This window comes from Suricata suricatta, chromosome 14 (assembly GCF_006229205.1).
Source record: "Suricata suricatta isolate VVHF042 chromosome 14, meerkat_22Aug2017_6uvM2_HiC, whole genome shotgun sequence".
Lineage (NCBI taxonomy): Eukaryota > Metazoa > Chordata > Mammalia > Carnivora > Herpestidae > Suricata > Suricata suricatta.
Window position 1 is genome coordinate 73,075,290 of NC_043713.1, and position 20,817 is coordinate 73,096,106.

Sequence of the window (20,817 nt, forward strand, 5' to 3'; positions counted from 1 at the left end):
GGGGGGTGTCTGGGCACCCGTGGGGTTAGCGCATCTGTCTGCGCATCAGCGAAGCAGGAGGGGCTGACTGTGAGGTTAGCTGTGGGCCTGGTTGTAGTCAGGCTGTCTGGGAGGCGGGATGTGTGTGCATAATGTGTGTGACAAGGAGGCATTGTGTGCATCTTGTGGATGTGTGTGAATGTCTGTGGCAACGTGAGAACAGATTGAGCACTGAGTCTACAAATGCGGCCACACGGCCCAGTCTAGGTGGGAATGTAGGACCCCATGTGCGCAGGTGGCTCCTGACAGTGGGCATCTGTATGTGCCTGTGTGGGTGTGTGCAGGACCTCTACCACGGGGCAGAGATATAACCCTGGGTACTCTCTCTGGGTTGCCTGGCAATAGGCAGCTTGGTTGGAGGAGGGCTCCCTCTCTCCTTGCGGAGGGCCAGGCTGAGCCTCAGCCAACTTCCCACCAGAGAGGCTCAGTGCCACCATGGGCTGGGCATTTCTCCAAAATCCCCTGAACACCCAGCACCTCGGTTCCAGCAAACACGTCTGTTTCCCCAGTGCAAGGCCACTTCATGATTGTACCATACAAGAAAGAAGAACAGGAGGGTCTCCCCGGGATGCTGAGAGCACGGGGACCCCCATGCCTGCAGTGCACAGTGGGGCACTGCTGGGATCTGTTTCGGTCCTGTGTCACCCCAAACCTGACAGGAGTCTCTGCACAGAACTGTGTGTCTTCCCGTGGACATGTGACAGCTGGCATCCACCCAAGGTGATATTAGGGGTCACCCCTGCATCTTCTTGCAGATATGACCTTGAGTAGCTAAGGTCACCAGGGCATCACTCAAGGTCCTGTGAGCCCACACACATGCATCTGGACCCCCCTGGCTGCACACCTTGCCCTCACCACCAGCAAGGGTTTGGGGGGGCTGGGTCTTGGGCTCTGGCTGTTGGGGATATATCAGCATGCATCTGCAGGTGGCCTTATATTGCCTGAGGCCTAATCAGGACTCAGTATCCCTCCTTGTTCCCTTCTCCTCTGCTTGTCCATGATGTGTTTCCATGATGCTAGACTCTACATAACAGACACTGTCAGTGCCCCAATAATGGGCCCCTGGCACTCCCTGTACCAATACAGATGGACAGTGACCCACAATATATACCCAGGACTCTGCCTTAGGGCCAGTGAAGACAGGCTGGACCATGTCCCCAGGGGCCACGCTCAGCCAATGATGGGTGTGTGGGAGGGTAAATACTGCAGCTTCCTGCTCCTCTGGTGGCATGTCTCTGCAGCACATCCACCTCCATCTCCCAGAGCTCCCCAGTGGGATTAACTTGGATTGTCCTCAGTGGTGCCCTGCTCTGTAATTTGTATTGGCTCTTTCCCTTCCTTGTCTTGCTTCTGCATCCTCACAGAGGTGCATCCTGGGGTCATCTCCCAAGCAAACCGAAGTTCACATCCTTGCCCCTGGGGAACCCAACTTAACTATCTTTGGATCTCGGAGGACTTGTAATCCACAAGGGAAAGCCCACACGGAGTTCAGGGCCACCGCTCTTACAGCTCAGAGTCTATGAGAATGGCACCCCTGGACAACAGTGACCCTGGGTAATGTCTTCCTCGTGACCGATACTTACTAAACACTGACGATGGTAATCACATCAGCTGCTTGCTCTATGTCACTAGTGCTTCATCTTATACACACTGTATCTCAATTAATCCTCACAGCAACCTGCGAGGTGGATCGTACTATTACCCTGTTTCGCAGGTGGAGACCTCTGAAATGTAATGAGATTCAATTGCTTTTCCAGATCACACAGCTAGTGGGGAGCAGAGTTGGGATGTGACCCCAATCCTGTCTGACATCCCATCTTGGTTTCCCACCCCTCTGCCATTCTGTGGGAAGCCTGCCCGATTCGAACACAGTCAGGGGCTCCGGAGACCCCATACCAGCCATTTGAATTTCCCAGAAACCCTCTCTGGGCCCACAGCAAGGGCCCGGGCATCACAAAAGCCCATGCCCCACATTCTGATAATGTCAGCTCTTCATTGCTAGGCCAGCTGGGATGGTGCATGACCTTGGCAGCTTGAGGCTTTTACTAGCAAAGCGTGAGCAGAGCAACTCTTTGTCAACTCTCTTTGCTGGGGGCCAATGAAGAACAGCCTGGAACCAGCTTCAAGTGTCTCTGAAGTCCTATCATCTCTTTGTTCCGGGGCTTCACACAAATGAGGTAAATGTCACCAGGCATCAGCTTAAAGGCAGGCATGGAAGAGTTCCCCTTGGTTTGAAAGAGGCCACCACCCCCTGGGTAATTAGGCCAGGCTCTACTGCATTAAAGATGCCAGCGAGGAGGAAAGGCAGTGAGCTGGGAGCTGTTAACGGCCACCTATAATCAGAGAGAGACTGAATTACACAAAGAGCCTAACTGTCCGAGAGGAATTCAAACCAGCTATTTTTAGGCAGCACCAAAGGCTCCTGAGGGCTGTCGCAAATTCAAATGGCTTGAATTGGGTGCTTTGTGGAGAGCACTAGAGTTTTTATTTTAGGAAGAAAGGGGCATCACAACTGCTCAATAACCTGTGCTACGTGCCTTCTCTATTTTACCTCGCTTGGTCATCACGGCAATCTTTAAAGGTTGGAATTGTCCCCATTTTACAGATGAAACACCTGAGGCTCCGAGAGTAAGCAACTTGGCCTGAGTCAACATGGCAAGTAAAGTGAGATGACTAGGATAGAAATAATGTCTGCCTGATTTCAAAACCTACATTGTCTCTACAGTCTTTGTGGACTCTGCTTAGGGGGGAAGAGCAAGCCAATTCTCCCCCATCATGATTGCAGGAGGAGGAAATTTTCTAATTATCATCTCCTTGACCCTACATAGCAGAACTCATGAAGGTCAATATAAATTATAAAATTCACGGGTCCTGGGCACCTATCAAGGTGGAAGGGAGACCTCCAGAACTGGCAAAGGAGGACCTAGGCCTGGTCCATCCATCCAGTGTGATTGTTCATGAACATCGGAGGCTCCCTTTGGCAGAAGTTGCTAGAATGATCAGCGAGCATAACACAAGTACTTCATAAAATTCCCTGTCTAAATTTCAAAGACAAAAGATTGCCATGACTAATAGTATACAAAATACACTTTGTAAATTGTGAACCATAAGTCAAGGATCTATTTTTTTCATGATACTGTAAGTTTCATTATACTTTCACCAAGACAGAAAACAAACAAGAGGAAAAGCTGCTGAATCCTGGGAGAAGCTGGTCAGTCCATCTGCAGTTATGGGGATTTTAGGCTGCACCGAAGGACGGTCAGCACCATGGACAGCCACCCAATGGGCCCAACATGTATATAACATGTTCAGTGTAGTTCTAAGGAGCCTTCTAACACAGATCTTGCAGGAATCTTTCAAGCAAATAAAATTCTTGCAACACCCTATAAAGCCGTAATGTTCTCAATTCACTGGCAGGTCTCTGCCCCTGGGAGGAGAGCTACACTTGCTGACACATTTAGCAAACTGCTGTGAAAAATGTAATCCAACCAAGAAGGAAGTCCATTTTTCGGTTCTTTTGTAACAAGGGCAAAGAGCCCACGTACCTGAGAGTCTGTGTCAAGGAAGAATAGCAGGGTGCCTGCAGACATTTGCTCTGCTACCCTTTTAATGCTCTCACGACTGTAGGAGCATTCCATCACTTCAGAAACATGTAGGCTGCCTCCCTATGCAAGGAGTAAGCCCCACCAGCGGTGCTTGGGAGACAATAAGCCTCCTTTAGATCTTTCTAATCATTAAGAATTCTGTGCCACTGCTCAGGGAAACAATTAAGATACACTGTTAATACCAACTAATGACTCTACAAATGGAATCTGGTTTCTACCATACCTATTTGCTGGTGTGTTTACTCAATTCCCTTCCTGGTATACTACATGCTAGTGTCACATGCCAGTAACTTGGAAGGCTTCTCTTTCTGATTTTTGGGTATAAATCATATCCAGGAATGGGAAGCCAAAGGTGCCACTGGGTTCTGACCCAGTCACAAAGACACTGGCAATTCTGTTTTGCTTGGAGTCAGCAAATGGGGCAGAAGGAGAGATCAGAGGTCAGGAAAGAAGCAGGTAAGCTAGATCCAAGGAGTTCTCCCAAAAGAGAGGAGATGAGGTCCAGAATCCAATACAAGAGGTCAAGGTGTTTATAGCACTGTAGTGAGTGAGCACCCAAGATAGCAGTCAGGGAGCTGGGTTCCAGCCCAAGCTCAGTCCCAAAGCAGCACTGCGGCCTTGGGAAAGTCATGCCTGCCCATCATTTCCTAAAGCTACCATTAGGCTTTTGCACACCCCATCCCCTCTGCCTGGACTTCCTTCTCACCCCTTAGCAACTTCAGTCTGGATATCCTCCTCTTCTATCCTGGGAAAACAACCCAGGTATCTTTGAAGGCCCTAATCAAACAGCCCTCTTCTGTGCAGTTTCAGTTCCTCAAGCTGTGGAAGGGGACATCATCAGCAAGGAAAGTGTTTCCAACAGGACACTCAACAGATGACCTTTGCTGACCCTGGACTTTGTGCTCACGGCTGGAATATACTAATCTCCCTTTCATCCAGAAGTCTCCCCGGAATGAGATCCCACCCAAATGTTGCTCCTTTGGCTCCTGTAGACAGAGCCCTTGCCCTTCCCCAATACATACCCCCATGCTAGGACAGACCCCATTGGTGCTGGGTCTGTTTCCCCACCAGATGGTGAGCTCCCGGAGGACTGACACCATGCTTTGTTCTCCACTCATCCTCTCCATGCCTAATCCACATGAGTGCTCACCAAGTATTCTGGTTCAATACATGGCCCCCATGCTCTCTCCAGATACCGTGGTGTCAACTGGGAGCCCACCAGGAGTCTCAATTTGGCACATCGTCCACCATCCATCTCCTTATCCACTTTCACTCGTATCTCAGCCATAGTAGCCTTGAGATTAGTATGGCTTCTATTTTCTTCTGGAATCCCCAGCTGAAGGTGCCTAAGCTTCGAACCTTGTACAGTGCTGATTCAGGACATCCAGGGTGGACTGAGAGAAACCTGGGCTCCACCCTCAGTAGACATGACTATGTTCCTCTCTTGGCCATAAATATGAAAGACTCCTTTCTCAGATGGAACGAAATGCCCTCCTGCTGCTGAGGGGTGCAGGAGCACCCTGCCAGCCTTAGGGGCTGCTCTGCAGTCCCCCAGCCCTCCCACGGCCACAAGAGTAAGACAGGGCCTCTTGTACAGAATCTACTGTCTGTGCGCTGAGGCTTGTATATTTCAGCATATTGAAAAATCTCTGATGGTCTCTGACAGTGTTCTTCACATCAGATGATCACAACAGCAGGTGTGTGTGAGAGAGGGGGGTGGGTGGGGGAAATACATCCAGTCTATCCAGCCAATCTGAACATTAACCAAAAGCAAGTCTGGCTCATATCTAATGATCTGCATGGCCTTTTCTTGTTTTCCAGCCCATTGTCATCTGCTAGGACATTGTAGCAGAGCAGCCTTCTTGCTAAAGACCCATGTTTCTAGGGCCATCTCTTCACATAGTCAAAGTCACCATCAAAATAACATAAATACTGTCAGAAAGGGACCAGCGTGAGGATGGCAAATCTGCCATCAAATTAAAATCTCATTACGCTAATGGCCAAATGAGAGACTTGCAGGGTGGCCATTCTCCCACCTGGATTTCACACACCACCTCTGCCAGCCAGGACTCCAGCCTCGGGGGTGAAGAGGCGCCTGTGGGGAGGCAGACGGTGCATCCATTGGCAGCCATCAGCACCTCTGCAAGCTCGACCCTACTGTGGAGCAAAGCCCAAGTGGGGCCTCGAAAACACCGGATTTGCAAAATGGAACACACGATCAAGCAGACCAACAATGAAATTTTATCGACAATGGCATTCCTATGGAAAACGCTTCTGTCTACATTCTGCCAAACCCACCCGTGTGGGCAGGGAACATTCTGGGAAGGCGGTGACAGCTCTGCTGAGGTCTGAGGCCCTATTATTCAAAGTGTGGTCCCTGGCCCAGTCACCTGGGAGTTCTTCAGAAATGCAAAATCTCACCCTGACTGGCTGAATCAGAATGTGCACTGTAACAACATCTCCATAGGGTTCACGGACACATTCAAATCGGGGAAGCGCTGGCCCAGGGGTCAGAGATGTGGCCGTGGGTTCCTGTCCCTGCCTCAGGGACTGCATCAGAAGGGTATCTGGGAGAAATCGAGTCCTTCATCTCTTGTCAATGTTGTTAGCAATTTTCAGAGGCTTGTGGGTCACCTTTAAGTATACTGTGTGGCCTTGGGCAGTTTACTTAAACTCAGTAAGCCTCAGTTTCCTCGGTGGAATAATTGACACTGGTGACCACTTAAGGAAGAGAAAGGAAACTGGGCCTGTGGTGACGTTGGCACGATGCCTGGCCCACAGCAGATCCCTGCTAAACAGACAGTAGTTGTTACCAAGTACCCAGGAGGGGGACAGTGGGACAATGTCTGTGGATGAGGCGGCAGCATCCATGCTCTCCTGCTCACTCCCCTCTTCCCTTCCTCCCTCCCTCCGTGTGGAAACTGGAGAGTATGTCCAACAAGACTGATGCAAAGCACTAAAGACATGGGCTCTGGAACCAATTTTAATCCTCTGCTGCTTATGTGACCCCGACCCTCAGTTTCCTCTCCTGTAAAATGGGAGTCAGAGAATAATAGTGCCCGTTTCCACGGTCACCGTGAGGATGTGCTACTCCATGTAAGGCACTTCAAAAGGGCCGAGTGTCTGCTCTTGTCAGTGTACGGTCATTATCCTCGTTTGCATCATCATTAGAGACAACATGCTTTCAGAAAACCAGGAAGGCAGGCCGAGCTCAGGCTCCAGCTCACTTTGTCAAGGAGGAAGAACGGGGAGGAGGATGTCAGAAGGTGGGTCAGGAAGCAGATCTGGGTGGGAGGGGGGAGATGCAGCTCCTGGCAACATTCTAATTCCACGGACCAAAGGGCTCTGCAAGGGCTACAGTGAAAGGTGGGGTGGGTGCACGGCTGAGAGGAGTGCTGGGGAGCCCCAGCAGGCGCAGTGCAGAGAGCAGCTGGGCCGCGCAGTGGACCTGCAGAAAGGGGCGGGGCCAACTCACGTACACCTGCGCGCAGACTCCTGGGCCAGCTGCAGCCTGTAGACCGACAGGCGGTTGGCGCCGCCGCACATGCTGCCGCGCTCGCCCTTGCACTCCATGTCACACTCCGCCTCGCTCACATTTGTCGCCTGGATCTTGTGGCCGCAGTAGCACTCGGCACCGAACTCCAGCCCGGCATACAGGTAACCCCTGTGGAAGGCTGCTGTCAGTCCCGGGCGGCTACCACCTTACAGACCCTGGGGATCACGGAGGCTTCCCAGCAAAGTGCAGACCCGGGCAACGGGAGGGCTCTGGGCACAAGGACCCACCAGGACCACCCACCTGCCTTCATCTCCATACACCTGCCCACAAAGCCACACCGTGTCCTGCTGACACCCACCTCATACACGTCCACACATGGCACACTTCACACACACACATGCACACACACCCCTCTAAGCCTAGGGTTCTTCTGTCCCAACACACTCCCCTGTTCCTCCCTGTCTAGAGCCATGCGCTGATTATATCTCCAGAGCCCAGCCCGTTTATTCTGGGAAGCATCCCCTAGAAATGATAACCCCATGTCCCTTGAAAAGAGCTGGAAGGCAGGGACTCTTGTATCCCCTTGGAAGATGGCAAAACCAAGGTCACATACCCGGCCAAGGAAAAAATTCCTTTTCCGAAAACAAACCAAACCAAACCAAAACAAAACTCCAGGCACTGCAAGGACTTATTTTCCCCTTCGCCTTGGGATTGTTTCCTAAAAAGGACTTGTGGACACTGTTTTGTAAACAGATGAAACAGCACAGCCTGCCCTTGGCTGCAGAAAGTACGGGCGAAGGGAGAGGATTAGGATAAGCCCTTATCAGCCCCTCTTGCCTCAGAGGCACAACCAGAAGGTTCCTCTGGCAGCAGCCTGCAAAATGCTGGCCACGTAAGGCTGGCCGGAGGGGAATGGTCAGCTCAGCTCGTCACTCTGGACACCTGGGGGCAGTTGGAGAGACAGACCCGCCCACACTCATGCCCCCACGCGCCTCAGCTACCTGGGCGGCACCAGCCCTTGCCTGCTGCACACACTCAGCTGGCCGATGCAGGGAGAGCAGCTTAAACCAAATGGGCTGGTGCCTGAACCCCCCCAAATCCTGGGGCGCGGCTAGCCTCCTTTCCGCACGTCTTAGTCTTCCCGTCTCTCTGATGCCCTTGTTCTGGCGTGTCCTGGACCCCTCTCGTGTAACTGGCCCCACGCACAGAAGGAACAGTTCCCAAAGGAAAAGAGAACAGCTTTCCCAGTGGGTGTTCCAATTCCAGAGCAGGTGGGAGCTTCCTCCTCGCCCCCTCCCTTGGACGGGAGACGGCGGCCACGTCAGGACACACAAGTAGGCCTGAGGACAAGGGGACACGTCCGTGCGGTGAGGACCCGAGGCCTCCGGCCACCAGCCGCGTGCGTGCCTGTCTTGAGAGGGGACTCTCCAGCCCTGTCCAAGTCCTCCGACAGCCGCAGGTCCCCGCAGTCCCCAGCAAGCTCATGAGGACCCGGAGGCAGAACCATCTGGCTAATCCCACTCCCAGGCCATATTCTCTGACACTCAAAAACTGTAAGATGATAAACGTTTGTTGGTTTAAGACACTAAATTTGGGGATAATTTGTTGCCCAGCAATGGATAACTCATATGGGAAGGGAAGTAATTAGCCTTGCTATCCTTAACGCCACTGGGGTGTCCCTGGGAGCGCCTCAGACAACTGATTCTGATAACCCTCCTGTGGCCTTTGCCAGAAGGATCTTTCCGGAATTAAAACAGATCAGACCTCTCCACTCCCTAAACCAGCCCCCGCCCCTCGGGGCTTCTACCAATGCAGAGAAGTTTCCAGATGGCCTGGCTCGTCGCACCAGCCCTCCTGTCTGTGGTTCTTTAACATGGACAGCCATTCGGATCACCCCGAGAACAGTTTTTAGATGCCACACCTGACTCCCACTTTGAGACAGTCTAATTTAATTGGCACTGTGAGTCTAACGTGTAGCTGAGTGTGAAAATCAGCACAGCGATGCTCTCACCAAGGTCCCAGGACCTGTGGAGTCTGTACAGTCTTAAAACTCGTGAGAAATGCAAACTCTTGGGCCGTACCCCAAGCCCACCTAATTAGAAAGTGAGAACCGGGTCCAGCAATCTGTTTTTGCAAGACTCCAGGTAAAGCTGATGTTGGCTGAAGGCTGAGGACCCTATCCTAGGTCTACCCTCCCTGCCCCTGCCCCTTCCCTCCCCCGCCACTACCTACTACTTCATTCTCAATGCCTGGCATTGGGTAAATGTTAAATAAGTATTTGTTGAATGAATGTACACCACTCTCGTGATTAACACCTTCCAGCAGTGCCCCCTTGCCCATGGCCAAGCCAGATGCTCTAGGTGGTATTCAAGGCTCCGTGGCAGCAGACTTCAGCCAGCCTTCCAGCTTCCCCTCGAGACAACTCCCCTCAGACCTTCTGTGCACTGACCCCCCACTGCCTACGCAAGGATGCTGGGTATTTAGGATGTGTCATGATCTCTGGTCTGAGTGTGCTGTTATTTCTATCCTCCTAGGATTACCTAGAAAACTCCTATTCATCCTTCAAAACCCTGCTCCAGATCTCACCTTTGTAACTCTTCCTGAGTCCTCTGTTCCCTCAACTTTCAGGAGCCCCCTGTACTTTAAACGGCATCCCCAGCCCAGCACCTACCACACGTGGTATCTCCACACCCTGGTTTCCTCAAGCTGTGGAAACACTCCTGCCTCATAGTGGTCTCGTGGAAGATACGAGTTAATATCTGGAAAGTGCCAAGCACAGTGCCTGGTATAGGGAAATGCCCGCCACATGTAAACTGTTGCTTTTCTACCACCCAAGTCTGTTCACATCTCTGTCTTCCCAACTAGCTGGGGAGCCCCCAGAGGCCAGGGTTGTGGCTGATTCCCCCCTGCAGCTCCAGCACCTGGATGCACACGTGGGCAGCAATAAATATTTGCTGAACTAAAGTGAATTACGGGAGTTCATCTGACTCATCCTCTGATGCTCACCTTGGCCGTCACCTCCTCGGAGTCTTTCCTGACATCCCAGGCGGGCTAGGGGCCCTCTTCTGCATTTCTGGTCTATGGTTCATTCCATCTGGACCCTCACCCTACTCGACTGCCCTTCTCTGTCTACATGGCTGTCTCCCTGTCAAGGCTGTGACTCCGTGAGGCCGTGGACTCTGGGATTCACCTGGGCTCCCCACGGTTGATACATAAATTAATGAATCGATACCATCAAGGCCTCAGAGACTTTCCCAAGCTGGAGAGAGCCCTGGGCTCAGGCAGACAATTATAAAGGGGACAGTGTTTCTTCATGAAGGACAGAGGGAGGAGTCCCTGGGCCACCCACTTGCTCATTTCTGTGACAGCCATGAAGCTGAGGTCCTTCAGTTTGTGACTTCAGGGCCAGTCAGCTAGAGTCTGAAGGTGAGCATGTTAGCAACATCTTCACAGCCACTAGAGGTCAAGGCAGCAATGCTGGCGCTCAGACCCAGACTGAGGGTCCCGTCCCCACCTGCCAGTCTTCTGGGGCCTTGTCCACCTTTGGAAACCCATCTCCCTTCCCCCAGTGTGTGTTCTCATCAAGAAAATCATTTTCTTCTTCAATGGGAGAACACTCTGTGTTTCTCCGAAAAGACCAGGGATTAAGTACCCCTAACCCCCAGGCTCCCCCCCTCACCCTTCCCATGGACCTTGCAAGCCTCCCACTCACAGATTCATACCTGTGGGCTTTTCCTTCCCACAAGCTCAAGTCTGGACCCTTGCCCACAGATTCACAAAGTGTCTTGTACACACAGCCACTAGTATTTAAAGACCGCTATGTATGTGCACGAAGCTTACAAACATAACCCACTGACCATGCATGCCATACATACAAACTCACACCTGGGCCACAGTCACACAAGTCCACGATCACAGACCCCCACAATCTGACTCCCGAACAGTCCTGCTCACCTATGTGCATGCCCGTGCACATACACACCCTTGGGTCACGCTCATCCTCTGCTATGCCCTTCCACAGGAAAGTAAAGAACCGCACAGGAGGAAGGGGTCTCAGATGAGTGGGGCCTGGGACGTCGGAGCCCTACCGTTCTGCGCAGTTGTCCTGGCAACGGAAGATGGTCATCTTCTTGTAGTCGAAAAAGGACACGCCTCGCAGGGCCCGGCTCTGGGTGTCATCCAGGTAACAGCCGATGTACTTGGCTTTGGGGAGAGGAGAAAAGTCAGATCTGGCTGGGGACAAAGAAGAAAGGGTTTTGCAAATTGGGGCCCCCAGTGTCCCTCTGGTTATGGGGCCTTCTTGACCTTTGGGTCCCAGTTGCTCCTTCTGAGCAGAAAAGCAGAAACGGGAGACCGAGCACCCTGTGTGCTGGCTGACCCTGATCCATATGGGCAGTGCAGGCCAGCAGGGGGGGAAGGGACCCTCTGTGTAGCCAGGGGTAAAGCCAAGACCCTGGGCTCTCTACAGGTGACAACTGAGCACCCAGGAAGCCAAGCCAAGGTTATTCACTAAGTGCCACACAGAAGAGGTCATATTAAGACAGCCCTGTAGAGCTGAAGACAGATGATAGCATGCTGTCATTTCTACAAGCTGCCTTAAGATGCTCTTTTCCCTTGGACCTGTGGACTTGGACATCTCAAAAGCACTAGGTTAGAAAATACTAACCCAGCGAGGTCAAAATGGAATGATCTGTGTAAATGTTTCTACCATAGTGCCTATCATGTGCCAGACACCATGGTAGAAACATTTATAGGCACAAAGGTAAAGTGAATGGAACAAGAAACTGGCCATTCACGGTGTTGCGCAGGTACTTTACAGTTTGCCTACATGCGGGCCAAAGGGAGTGCTTTCATCCAAAGGAAGATTTTAAATGACGTAAAACCAGCAATCAACCATACACAACGTTTGTTCAAAGTAGGAATTGTGTTCCTGTATTTCATGGTAAACAGTAATTCTCATGTGAAGACAACACTTTATAGTTTATCCAAGTCTCTCTCCGGATATTCTTACCATTATCATAATCTGGACATGCCATGCGCTTTGCTAAGGGGTTTATACTGATTGTTGCATCAAATCCTTACAACAATCCTACAAGGTAAGTACCGATATTCCCAGTCTACATGGAGGAGGAAGCTGAGGCCCAGGGAGGTGAAGTCACTTGCCCAAGGAAACGCGGCTTATACCTGCGGAGTGAGGCTGGCCCCGGGCGATCTGGCTGCAGAGACTATGTTCTGAACCACTGCTGACTTCCGAAATCCGAAGATCCTCGTGAGGGCCCACGGGAACCATGGGCAGCGCTGGCATGTTCATGGCCTTAGCAGACTCAACAGAAAGGTCACGTGTCTGGCCCGAGACCCGTGGCTCACTGGCAGCAGAACAAAGACCAAAGCCCAGGTCTAGGGGGCCCCAAACCAGCGCTGTCTCCACTACTGCACTCGGAAGTAAGTGCAGGATCCGGCCAGCCCTCAGGATTAAACAGCCCCCACAGGGCACTGCAGAAAATACCACGTGCCCCTTGGCCACTTGCCCTGGCTGGCCTGCTGTCAATTTCGGCCTTGGGCTTGTGCCGCCCTCACTCACAGCGGAGAGCATGGTCTGGTGGGGGGGGGGGGCTCAATGCCGAGCAGTCCTGCCCCCCCCCCCCCCCCCCTGGTGCTGGCCTGCTAAGTGCCGACTCTGTCAGCCCCGGAGATGGCTCTGAATTGCTTTTCAAAGACAGAGGTGATATGGTTGACTAAGAACAGTCCCTCTTTAGGAGGAAGCAGGCCTCCCTGGAGCAGGCACGTCAGATGGTGACAGCTCTGGAGAAGCCCACATCCTGTCCCTGTGCTTGTTCACGGACGTATGTCCCTGCTGTCACGGATGGGAATCCCAGCCCCGACTGGGGCGTGGGTGCTGCTCCCGCCTGAACTGGGGGGCAGATCCTCTGGGGAGGGCGTCACACTAACTTTAGTCAATAATTCACTCAAGGGCAGAGTGTCCCAGGAAGTATTGTAGAAGGGATGGGGGGGGAAGAGATTGAGGAGGGGGAGAAAAGAGAATTTAAAAGAGGGAAGGAAGGAGGAACGGACAGGAGAGAGGGCTGGCAGGGAGGGAGAGGAGGATCAGGAAGGTTTTTTGGCAACATGAGGTCTTTGTTATCAGAACAAAAGACGGTGTGGGTGGGTGGGGGTGTGTATTGAGCACCTACTATATGCTCTCTATGGGCCATTCCTCCTTTTTAATTTTAAAAAATTTTTAAAGATTTAATTCCAGTTCAGTTACCTACAATGTTAATAGGGGTCTCAGGTGTACAATATAGTGACTCAACAATTTTTTAAAGACTTTTTTTTAAGTTTATTCATCTTTTTTGAGGGTGAGCCTGAGTGGGGAGGAGCAGAGAGAGCAGGAGAGTGAGAATCCCAAGCAGGCTCTGCGCTGTCAGCACAGAGCCCCACGTGGGGCTTGGACCCAAGAACCGTGAGATCATGACCTGAGCCGAAATTAAGAGTCAGACACTTAACAAACTGGGCCACCCAGGTGGCACCCCCCCCTCTTTACTCTTTAAACATAGGCTTCATGCCCAGTGAGGCCCAATACAGGACCTGAACCCACAACCCTAAGATCAAGACCTGAGCTGAGATTAGAGGTAGATGCTTAACTGACTGAGCCACCCAGGCACCCCTGATTCAACAGTTCTGTGCATTACTCACTGCTTGTCCTGATAAACGTACTCTTAGTCCCCAACCCCCTTTTACCATCTACCTACCCACCTCCCCTCTGGTAGCCATCAGTCTGTTTTCTGTGGTTAAGAGTCAGTTTCTTGGTGTGCCTCTCTCTCCTTGTTTTCTTCTTTGCTGTTTCTCAAATGCCACATATGACTGAAATCATATGGTGTCTTTCTCGAGCTTATTTTGCTTAGTACTATTTTTTAAAATTCATAGTCACACGCTTATTAGCCCATTTTATAGATGAAGAAACCAATCCCAATGACCGTTAGACCTACCTGCCTTAAAAGTGGGTCTGAGTTTTGGCGTATGGGGTATGTTCTGACTGGTCACCGCTCACGTGACTTCTGTTTTTCCTCTTCTCAGTAGAATTAGAAGCTTTGGAATCTGCCCAAGTTCTGACACCCTGTAAGGGTCTCGCTTGTTATTTAAGCCCAGGTCTCTTCTCCAACCATTTTACACATGGGGAGGGTCCACTTCCTTCTGGCCCCAGGGTCACTAAGAGCCACACGGAGACCTGGTTGAGAGACTGCTGATGCCCTGAGATGCTGGCCTTGGAGCCGGACGTGCTGTGGTTTTGGGTGGTCTCACCTAAGGGTGACGGCGGGGGCATCTGGCTCTATGTGGGACAGTGGACCGTGCTGGTGAAATTTTTGTAATCAGAGTAGCAATAGTGAGAATGTACATGCACGTGTCCACTTGGAGTGGACCGGTATTGTCTGCATCTCCAAAGCACCCCCTCTTCCCAGTTTTCTATTAATAGACCTTACCGGCCAATTACACTGTCCCTCCCACCAGCCCATGACTAATTGATTGCTCCAGGAAAGGGCATGTGGCCCACGCTTCGGAATCTTACAGATCAAAGACAGGAGAAAGCAATCTCTTTCCCCTGGGTGATGATGTCCACGGCCGTGAGCCCAGAACTAGGAAGCCACGGTCCGTCTTAGCTGAGACAGAGGCAAGTAGAGATGAAAGAGAGAGGGACAGGGCACAGATGGCTCCTCTGAAACTCCAGTCTCTTCTGCAGTTGGTTGATAAGACAACACATTTTCTTCTTTATCTCAGGCTAGTTCAGGATGGGTTTCTATCCCTTGCCACCAGGGTAGAACTAATGTATCAATTCTCTAGCCAAGTGGCCTGAATCCGCCCAGCTAGGAGGTCTAGACCAAGTCCACGCCCATGCCTGTCTGCTCCAAAGCTGCCCTTCCCATGTGCCACAGCAAGGTTCGGCTTGGGAGGAGGACATTTCTGTCCCCAGCCAGAGAAACCGTCCAGGGGAGGGTGGGAGAGAGAGGGTCCCTTGGAAGACAGCTAGGATCTGACCTTAGGTCCATCTGCCTCAAAGCCTGGGGTTTTAAATGTGGTGTCACCTGCTCTCTGTCCCTCTCTCCAGGCCAGACATCAGTCTGCGATGTCTCAAAGGCTTTTTAGATGCTCAAAGGCTTTTTAGATGAACAGACCATCCTCTGCTTCCTCATCTGTAAACAGGAAGGGGGGGAAAGAGACATAGTCCCTCCTTAATGTCACGGAGAAACAAAGGCATATTACACACTCTGACCCGATGAACTGGCTGAGCTCCGTGGGTCAGGAAATGAACAATGAGTCCGTTTCCTCCCTGTCTGGGTCAAGTGCTAGTTCCTCCTTCCCTTACAGACCCTTCCGGGCAGGGTGTGGCCAACACCACGGTCATGCCCACCTCTGGCATCTGTCCCCCTGCTGACCTCATCAGTGCATTTACTGCCAACCTGCCTCAGCCGGCACCTTGCCTTCAAATCCTGCTGCAGTGGCACAATCTCTCTGGGACACGGGAGAAGTGAGGTATGTAAAACAGGGAGACAATCACAGGCCACTCGAGGGGGGACAAATGACAGAGTTCACACAACCTATCAGCTCATCTTTGCAGCTATCCAAAGAGCGCTGAAGTGGCAAAGTCGTCCCCACTGTCCCATTTGTCTCGAGCACGGGAACCAGTGGGGGGGGGGGGCCTAGGAGAGCACAGGCATCTGGGACAGAGCACGCCTGGCTGTGGTTTGTTCTTTTTCCCTTTCCTTTCCTGGTTTTCTTTTGTTTCAATTAATCTGCCCTTTCAGGAAATTGTGTTCTCCTCAATAAAAGTAATTTGTTAAAACGATAACTAAACACGACCTGATTTGTATTTCTCTGATTCACTGTTTGTGAGCAGATTCACAAACAGGAGGCATTATGCTGCACTAGAAGAAAAACAGCTCTGGAGTCGACCAGATCTGGGTTCCACTCCTGACACTGCAGTGGCCGTGCCGTGTGACTCAAGCTCTTGGAGGTGCTGTTCTCTTGCCTGGTAAGTGGGAATAAAAAAGAGGTGACATGGATTGAACCACGTCCCCCTCGCACGTCCCACCTCCGCCAACCCAAAATAAGTAAATAAAAAGACAGGTTGAGGTCCTAAGCTCAGAAGCTCAGTATGTGACCTTATTTGAAAACAGGGTCACTGCGGATGTGATTTGTTAAAGTACGAGGGCAAAGCAGAGTTGGGGGGGGGACAATCACTGTGACCAAGACGGCCATCTGAAGATGCAGAGCCACAAGGAGAATGCATGAGAACATAGAGGCAGAGGCTGGAAGGCTTTGCAGAAGCAAGTCAAGGGATGTCACCCGCTGCTGGTGACGCCAGAAACTGGGGGAAAGGGATGGAATGGGTCCTCTCTTGGGGCCTCTGAGAGTGCACGCCCCTGCAGACATCTTGATTTTGAACTTCTGGCCCCCAGAACTGGGAGAGAACACATTTCTGTTGCTCTGAGGTACTCTGTAACCGCAGTCCTGGGACACTAATACAAGGGGTGCTGTTAAAACGGGCTGTAACAGCATCGATCTATGCATGGAGCCTTAGCACCAGGCTCAGCACAGAGTAGAAGAAACCCAAGAAAGAGTGATTTTCTCTGCCATCTTGGGATTCTCCATCCTTCAAGATGACCCCCCGAGTACCACGCCAGATCATGACATGATCTGCTCGTACCTGGGCTTCTGTGGGGGAGAAGGGAGGCATCTTTCACTTTGGTCAAAGCCTACAGGTCCTACGGACTCAGCTCAATAGTATTTGAGCTCCTCCCTCAGGAAGGCAGCCATGATACACCCCCATGACTGAATGGGATCCTTCTCTTGTGATCCCAGATCCCCTGGCCCAGCCCACCGCAACGCTTTTCTAAGCCATTTTCCAGGTACTGGGAAATGTACTTTTTCAAATTAGAAAAATTCAGACTTGCCATAGAATTTTTAACACAATGAAATGGTGCTGTCATGGTGGAAAAGCAAGATACAATGCTATATACATGTACAAATAAAATATGTGCTTTAGAAATACGCACGTGAAAATGGGGGTGCCTGGGTAGCTCAGTTGGGTAAGTGTCTGACTTCAGCTCAGTCATGATCTTGTGGTTCATGGGTCTGAACCCTGTGTTGGGCTCTGTGCTGACAGCTCAGAGCCTGGAGCCTGCTTCGGATTCTGTGTCTCCTTCTCTCTCTGTCCCTCTCCCGTTTGCACTCTCTCTCAAAAATGAAAATTTAAAAAAATTTTTTAAAGAATAATAGCTTTAGACTCAGAATTGGGTTGGAATCCACTCTGCCTCTTAGCTGTGTGACGCTGAGGGATTCACTTAACCTCTCTGAGTTTCTGTTTCTTCATCTGTGAAAGGGGCTCAAATTCTTGCTTGATGTGAGGCTGAGGGTCTGGATGCACAGTCCCTGACTTACGCTAGACCCACAACAACCTGCAGCGACAGCATCTTCCACTGGAGGAGATGGGGAGCCCCACTGTTACTTCCAAGAATATGGACAGATTCTCCCTCATGTCCCTCTTCATGTTCTGACTTTAAAATCAAACTGGATTTGGCTTCTGGGTCTGCTTGTGACTAGCTGTGTCACCCCAGGCAAGTCACATCGCCTCTACGCTTCTGCAGAATTACATTATTGATAATAATACCTGGCATGGATTAAGTGCTTAGTGTGTGCCAGTCTCTGAGCTGAGCGCTTCCTGGGCCCTGAGAAGTGAGGTGATATGATGGTCTAGGTTCAGGTGTAAGATTCAAACCACCAGGGTTCAAACACTAGTTTACCCCCTCCTCCAGCTGAACAACCTTGGACAAATTACTTCGCCTCTCTGTGCCTCAGTTTCCTCCCTGTAAAATGGAAGTAACAACAGTGACCTCACTGGGTTGCTACAAAGATTATGTGATATAAAGACATGCAAAATACTTGGGAGCGTGCCTGGCACTTGTCACACAATCGATTAATCTTACATAATCATCATGATAGCCATCTACTCTCATGTACTTCTTGTCCCCAAAAGGAAACTGAGGCTCAGAGAGGTGAAGTGACCTGCCCAGAGCTGCACAGTCAGAATGCTGCAGAACTGGAAGGTGCACCCTGCTTATCACATAGGCTCTCCCAAGGCCAGGGGAAGTCAAGGACCCGGCAAGGTGAGTGGCACACTGTAGACGCTTGTCCGCTCCAAAGTCGGGCTTCCCACACAGCCCCAGCCCCAGCCCCAAAGCACTCCTCCCGCCCCTTCTGGCCCCGTGATGGGCTCTGAATCGTTTATAGCTCAAGTCCCACATCACCGCATCAAGCAGAGCCCTTGCCAGCTTCAGAGAAAAACCAATGTGTTCAGCGTCAGGTCAGAGAAGTGTCTCGTTTTTATTGACATTAATCTAATACATTGTCTTTCCTCGCTGAACTCTGAATAGGTTAATCAAGGACAAGCTGGATTTGTGTTTTCTTAATAACACCGCCCGATTCCAAAGGCAGCCTGCTGTGAGCTCTAGGCTCCGGGCATCTTTCTTATTTTCTCTTGCTTCTCTCTTTACATTTTATAAAAATACATAAGATTTCCAGGGGCAGAGGGGTTAGCTGGTATAGGAGAAGGCTTGCAAGCTTTGGAATTAAATGAATCTTGTTTCAGCTCTTAGTTCCTCACTTCTGCCCATGTAACCTGCATTTCTGAGTTTAAAACTTTCCCATCTGTGAAAGAGAATAACAGTGTCCAACTCTCTGCGTTGGTGTGGTAATTAAGGCAATGAAGCTCTTACAACATGGTCTAGCCCATAATGATCACTCAATGGACAGTAGCTATTATTACTACTACTGGTAATAATATCTACTATTAAGTGACTTATTGTTATGAACCAGGAGATGTGATAAGCATTTTACAAATATCCTTTCCCTTCAAATACATGAAGAGCAAACAGCACAGTGGCTGGAGTAAAGTAGGTGTTCAATAAATGGCAGTAATTTCTAATAGAAGGGGCAGTGATCGTTTAGTCTCACAACAAATGGAGGTGTTGTGAATGTTGGTATCAATGTACCACAAGGAACTCTCATTCTATCTGGGGCCTCAACAAGCACAGCTGATCACCCTTCACCTAAGAGCCCTGACAGGGACAATACGGGGGGCGGGGGGCGCGTCAGGGACAATTTCCTGGAGGTGAGCTACGCTGAGAGCTGACAGAAGAGTGGGGTTGACCCTTGGAGGCACTCCAGACAAAGAGAAGGTCCTTCATTCCTGTGTCCACCAGATCATTCCTTCATTCTGCAAGTAGGTATTGAGCAGCGGCTCTCGGCCAGGTGCTGTCCCAGGTGCTGAATGAAGAGAGTCAGGGTTGGGGAGGAACAGGATGGGCAACCTTTCTGCCCTCATGGAACTGACAGTCTAGTAGGGGAGGCAGACCACAAACAAGGAAGCAAACACATAAACAAGATGCATTTGGATGATAGTAAGTGCTGTGACAAAAATAAAACCAGGAAATATGGTTGTGACCAGGTACAAAATGGGGTTGTTTTAGTTAGGAAGGCCTCTACGGAAAGGCAAGGTTTGACTAGGGACCCAAAGGAGGGTAGGAAGGGAGCCATGCAAGATATGGAAGGAGAGCATCCTAGATAGAAGGAACTGGTTATACAAAGACCCTATGGTAGGAACACGCTTGGCGAGTTCAGCAAAAGGCAAGGACAGTGGGGCAGGGTGTGGTGGTACAGGGGGTGGTACAAGGTGAGGTAGGAGAGGTGGCCGTGTTAGGGGGCTCTGGAACTTATCCTAGGTGGGGTAAGAGCATATCCTAAGGTGCAGGCTTGTGACATGTTCAGGATTCGCAAACTACCAGGGGTTGGGAGTGGTTAGGGAGAGAAACAGCTGGGTGGAGGGTGGGTAGAGGAAAAGAAGCCACCGCACAGTTTCTCCATCAGGGTAGCACCTCATACCTCACTTGTGCCTAGAAGATGGGGTCCCTTCTGCCGGCAGATCCATGAGGCCTTCCTGATCACCTCTAAGACCTACCGATGTGCCAAGCACCGTGCCGGGTGCTTTCCTAGTCACTGTCCTAGTGAGCTCTCAGAAGCCCAGAGGGGAAGGGTCATTATCCCCATTTTACAAATGATAAAACTGAGGCATGAGAAGGTGAAACCATATGCCTGGGCTGCATGGCTAGTTGGGAAAGCCCTGGAATATGAATCCAAGTCCCCCAATCTGTTCTGTCACATCCCACATTCTCTTCCACCTCACTGTGAACGCTGGGTTCTTAAGGAGGCAGAATTCTAGGAAATCCCCAAGCGTGGGAAGGCGGGGCCCCCTGGATGGCTCCTGAGCCTGGCATAGGGTGGGACTGAAGCCGGGGAATGTGCTCCCCGGTGTGAGGCCCCGCCACTAATCCTGCTTCCCTCCGCGGTGGAAGAAGGGGTTTTCCATGAGCTGAATCACAGCGCAAGTGTGATATGTGGCAGGGAACACAGAGGCTGGGGAGGTTTTCCTTCTGTCCTGATTGGTGCCAGATCCCCCCAAACCATCTGGCCTGGATTCCCAAAACGTGCATGTGTGTTCATCTCAAGAGCTGCAGGGTTACAGGCTCTCCCCCCACATGCTGGTCAGACGGGCATCAGCAGACTCTGGGAGACTTCCCGGAGGTCTCCGTTCAGACCAGCGGCTGCTACTCCCCAGCTGTACACTCA

General features: G+C 51.1%; 1 protein-coding gene across 4 annotated transcripts in view; it reads right to left on the reverse strand.

Annotated features, from left to right (window-relative positions):
- The window catches only part of WSCD2 (WSC domain containing 2), a 110,936-nt gene that overhangs the window by 30,731 nt on the left and 59,388 nt on the right, over positions 1–20,817 (reverse strand). For 3 of the 4 annotated variants that reach the window (XM_029922283.1, XM_029922282.1, XM_029922281.1), the window contains exons 3-4: positions 11,229–11,343; positions 7,124–7,308 (exon numbers count right to left, since the gene is read on the reverse strand). In XM_029922283.1, coding sequence (XP_029778143.1) covers positions 7,124–7,308; positions 11,229–11,343 — 300 coding nt within the window. Of the gene's footprint in view, positions 1–7,123; positions 7,309–11,228; positions 11,344–12,324; positions 12,445–20,817 lie in introns of those variants that run through there. The other variant, XM_029922284.1, reaches the window with a different exon arrangement.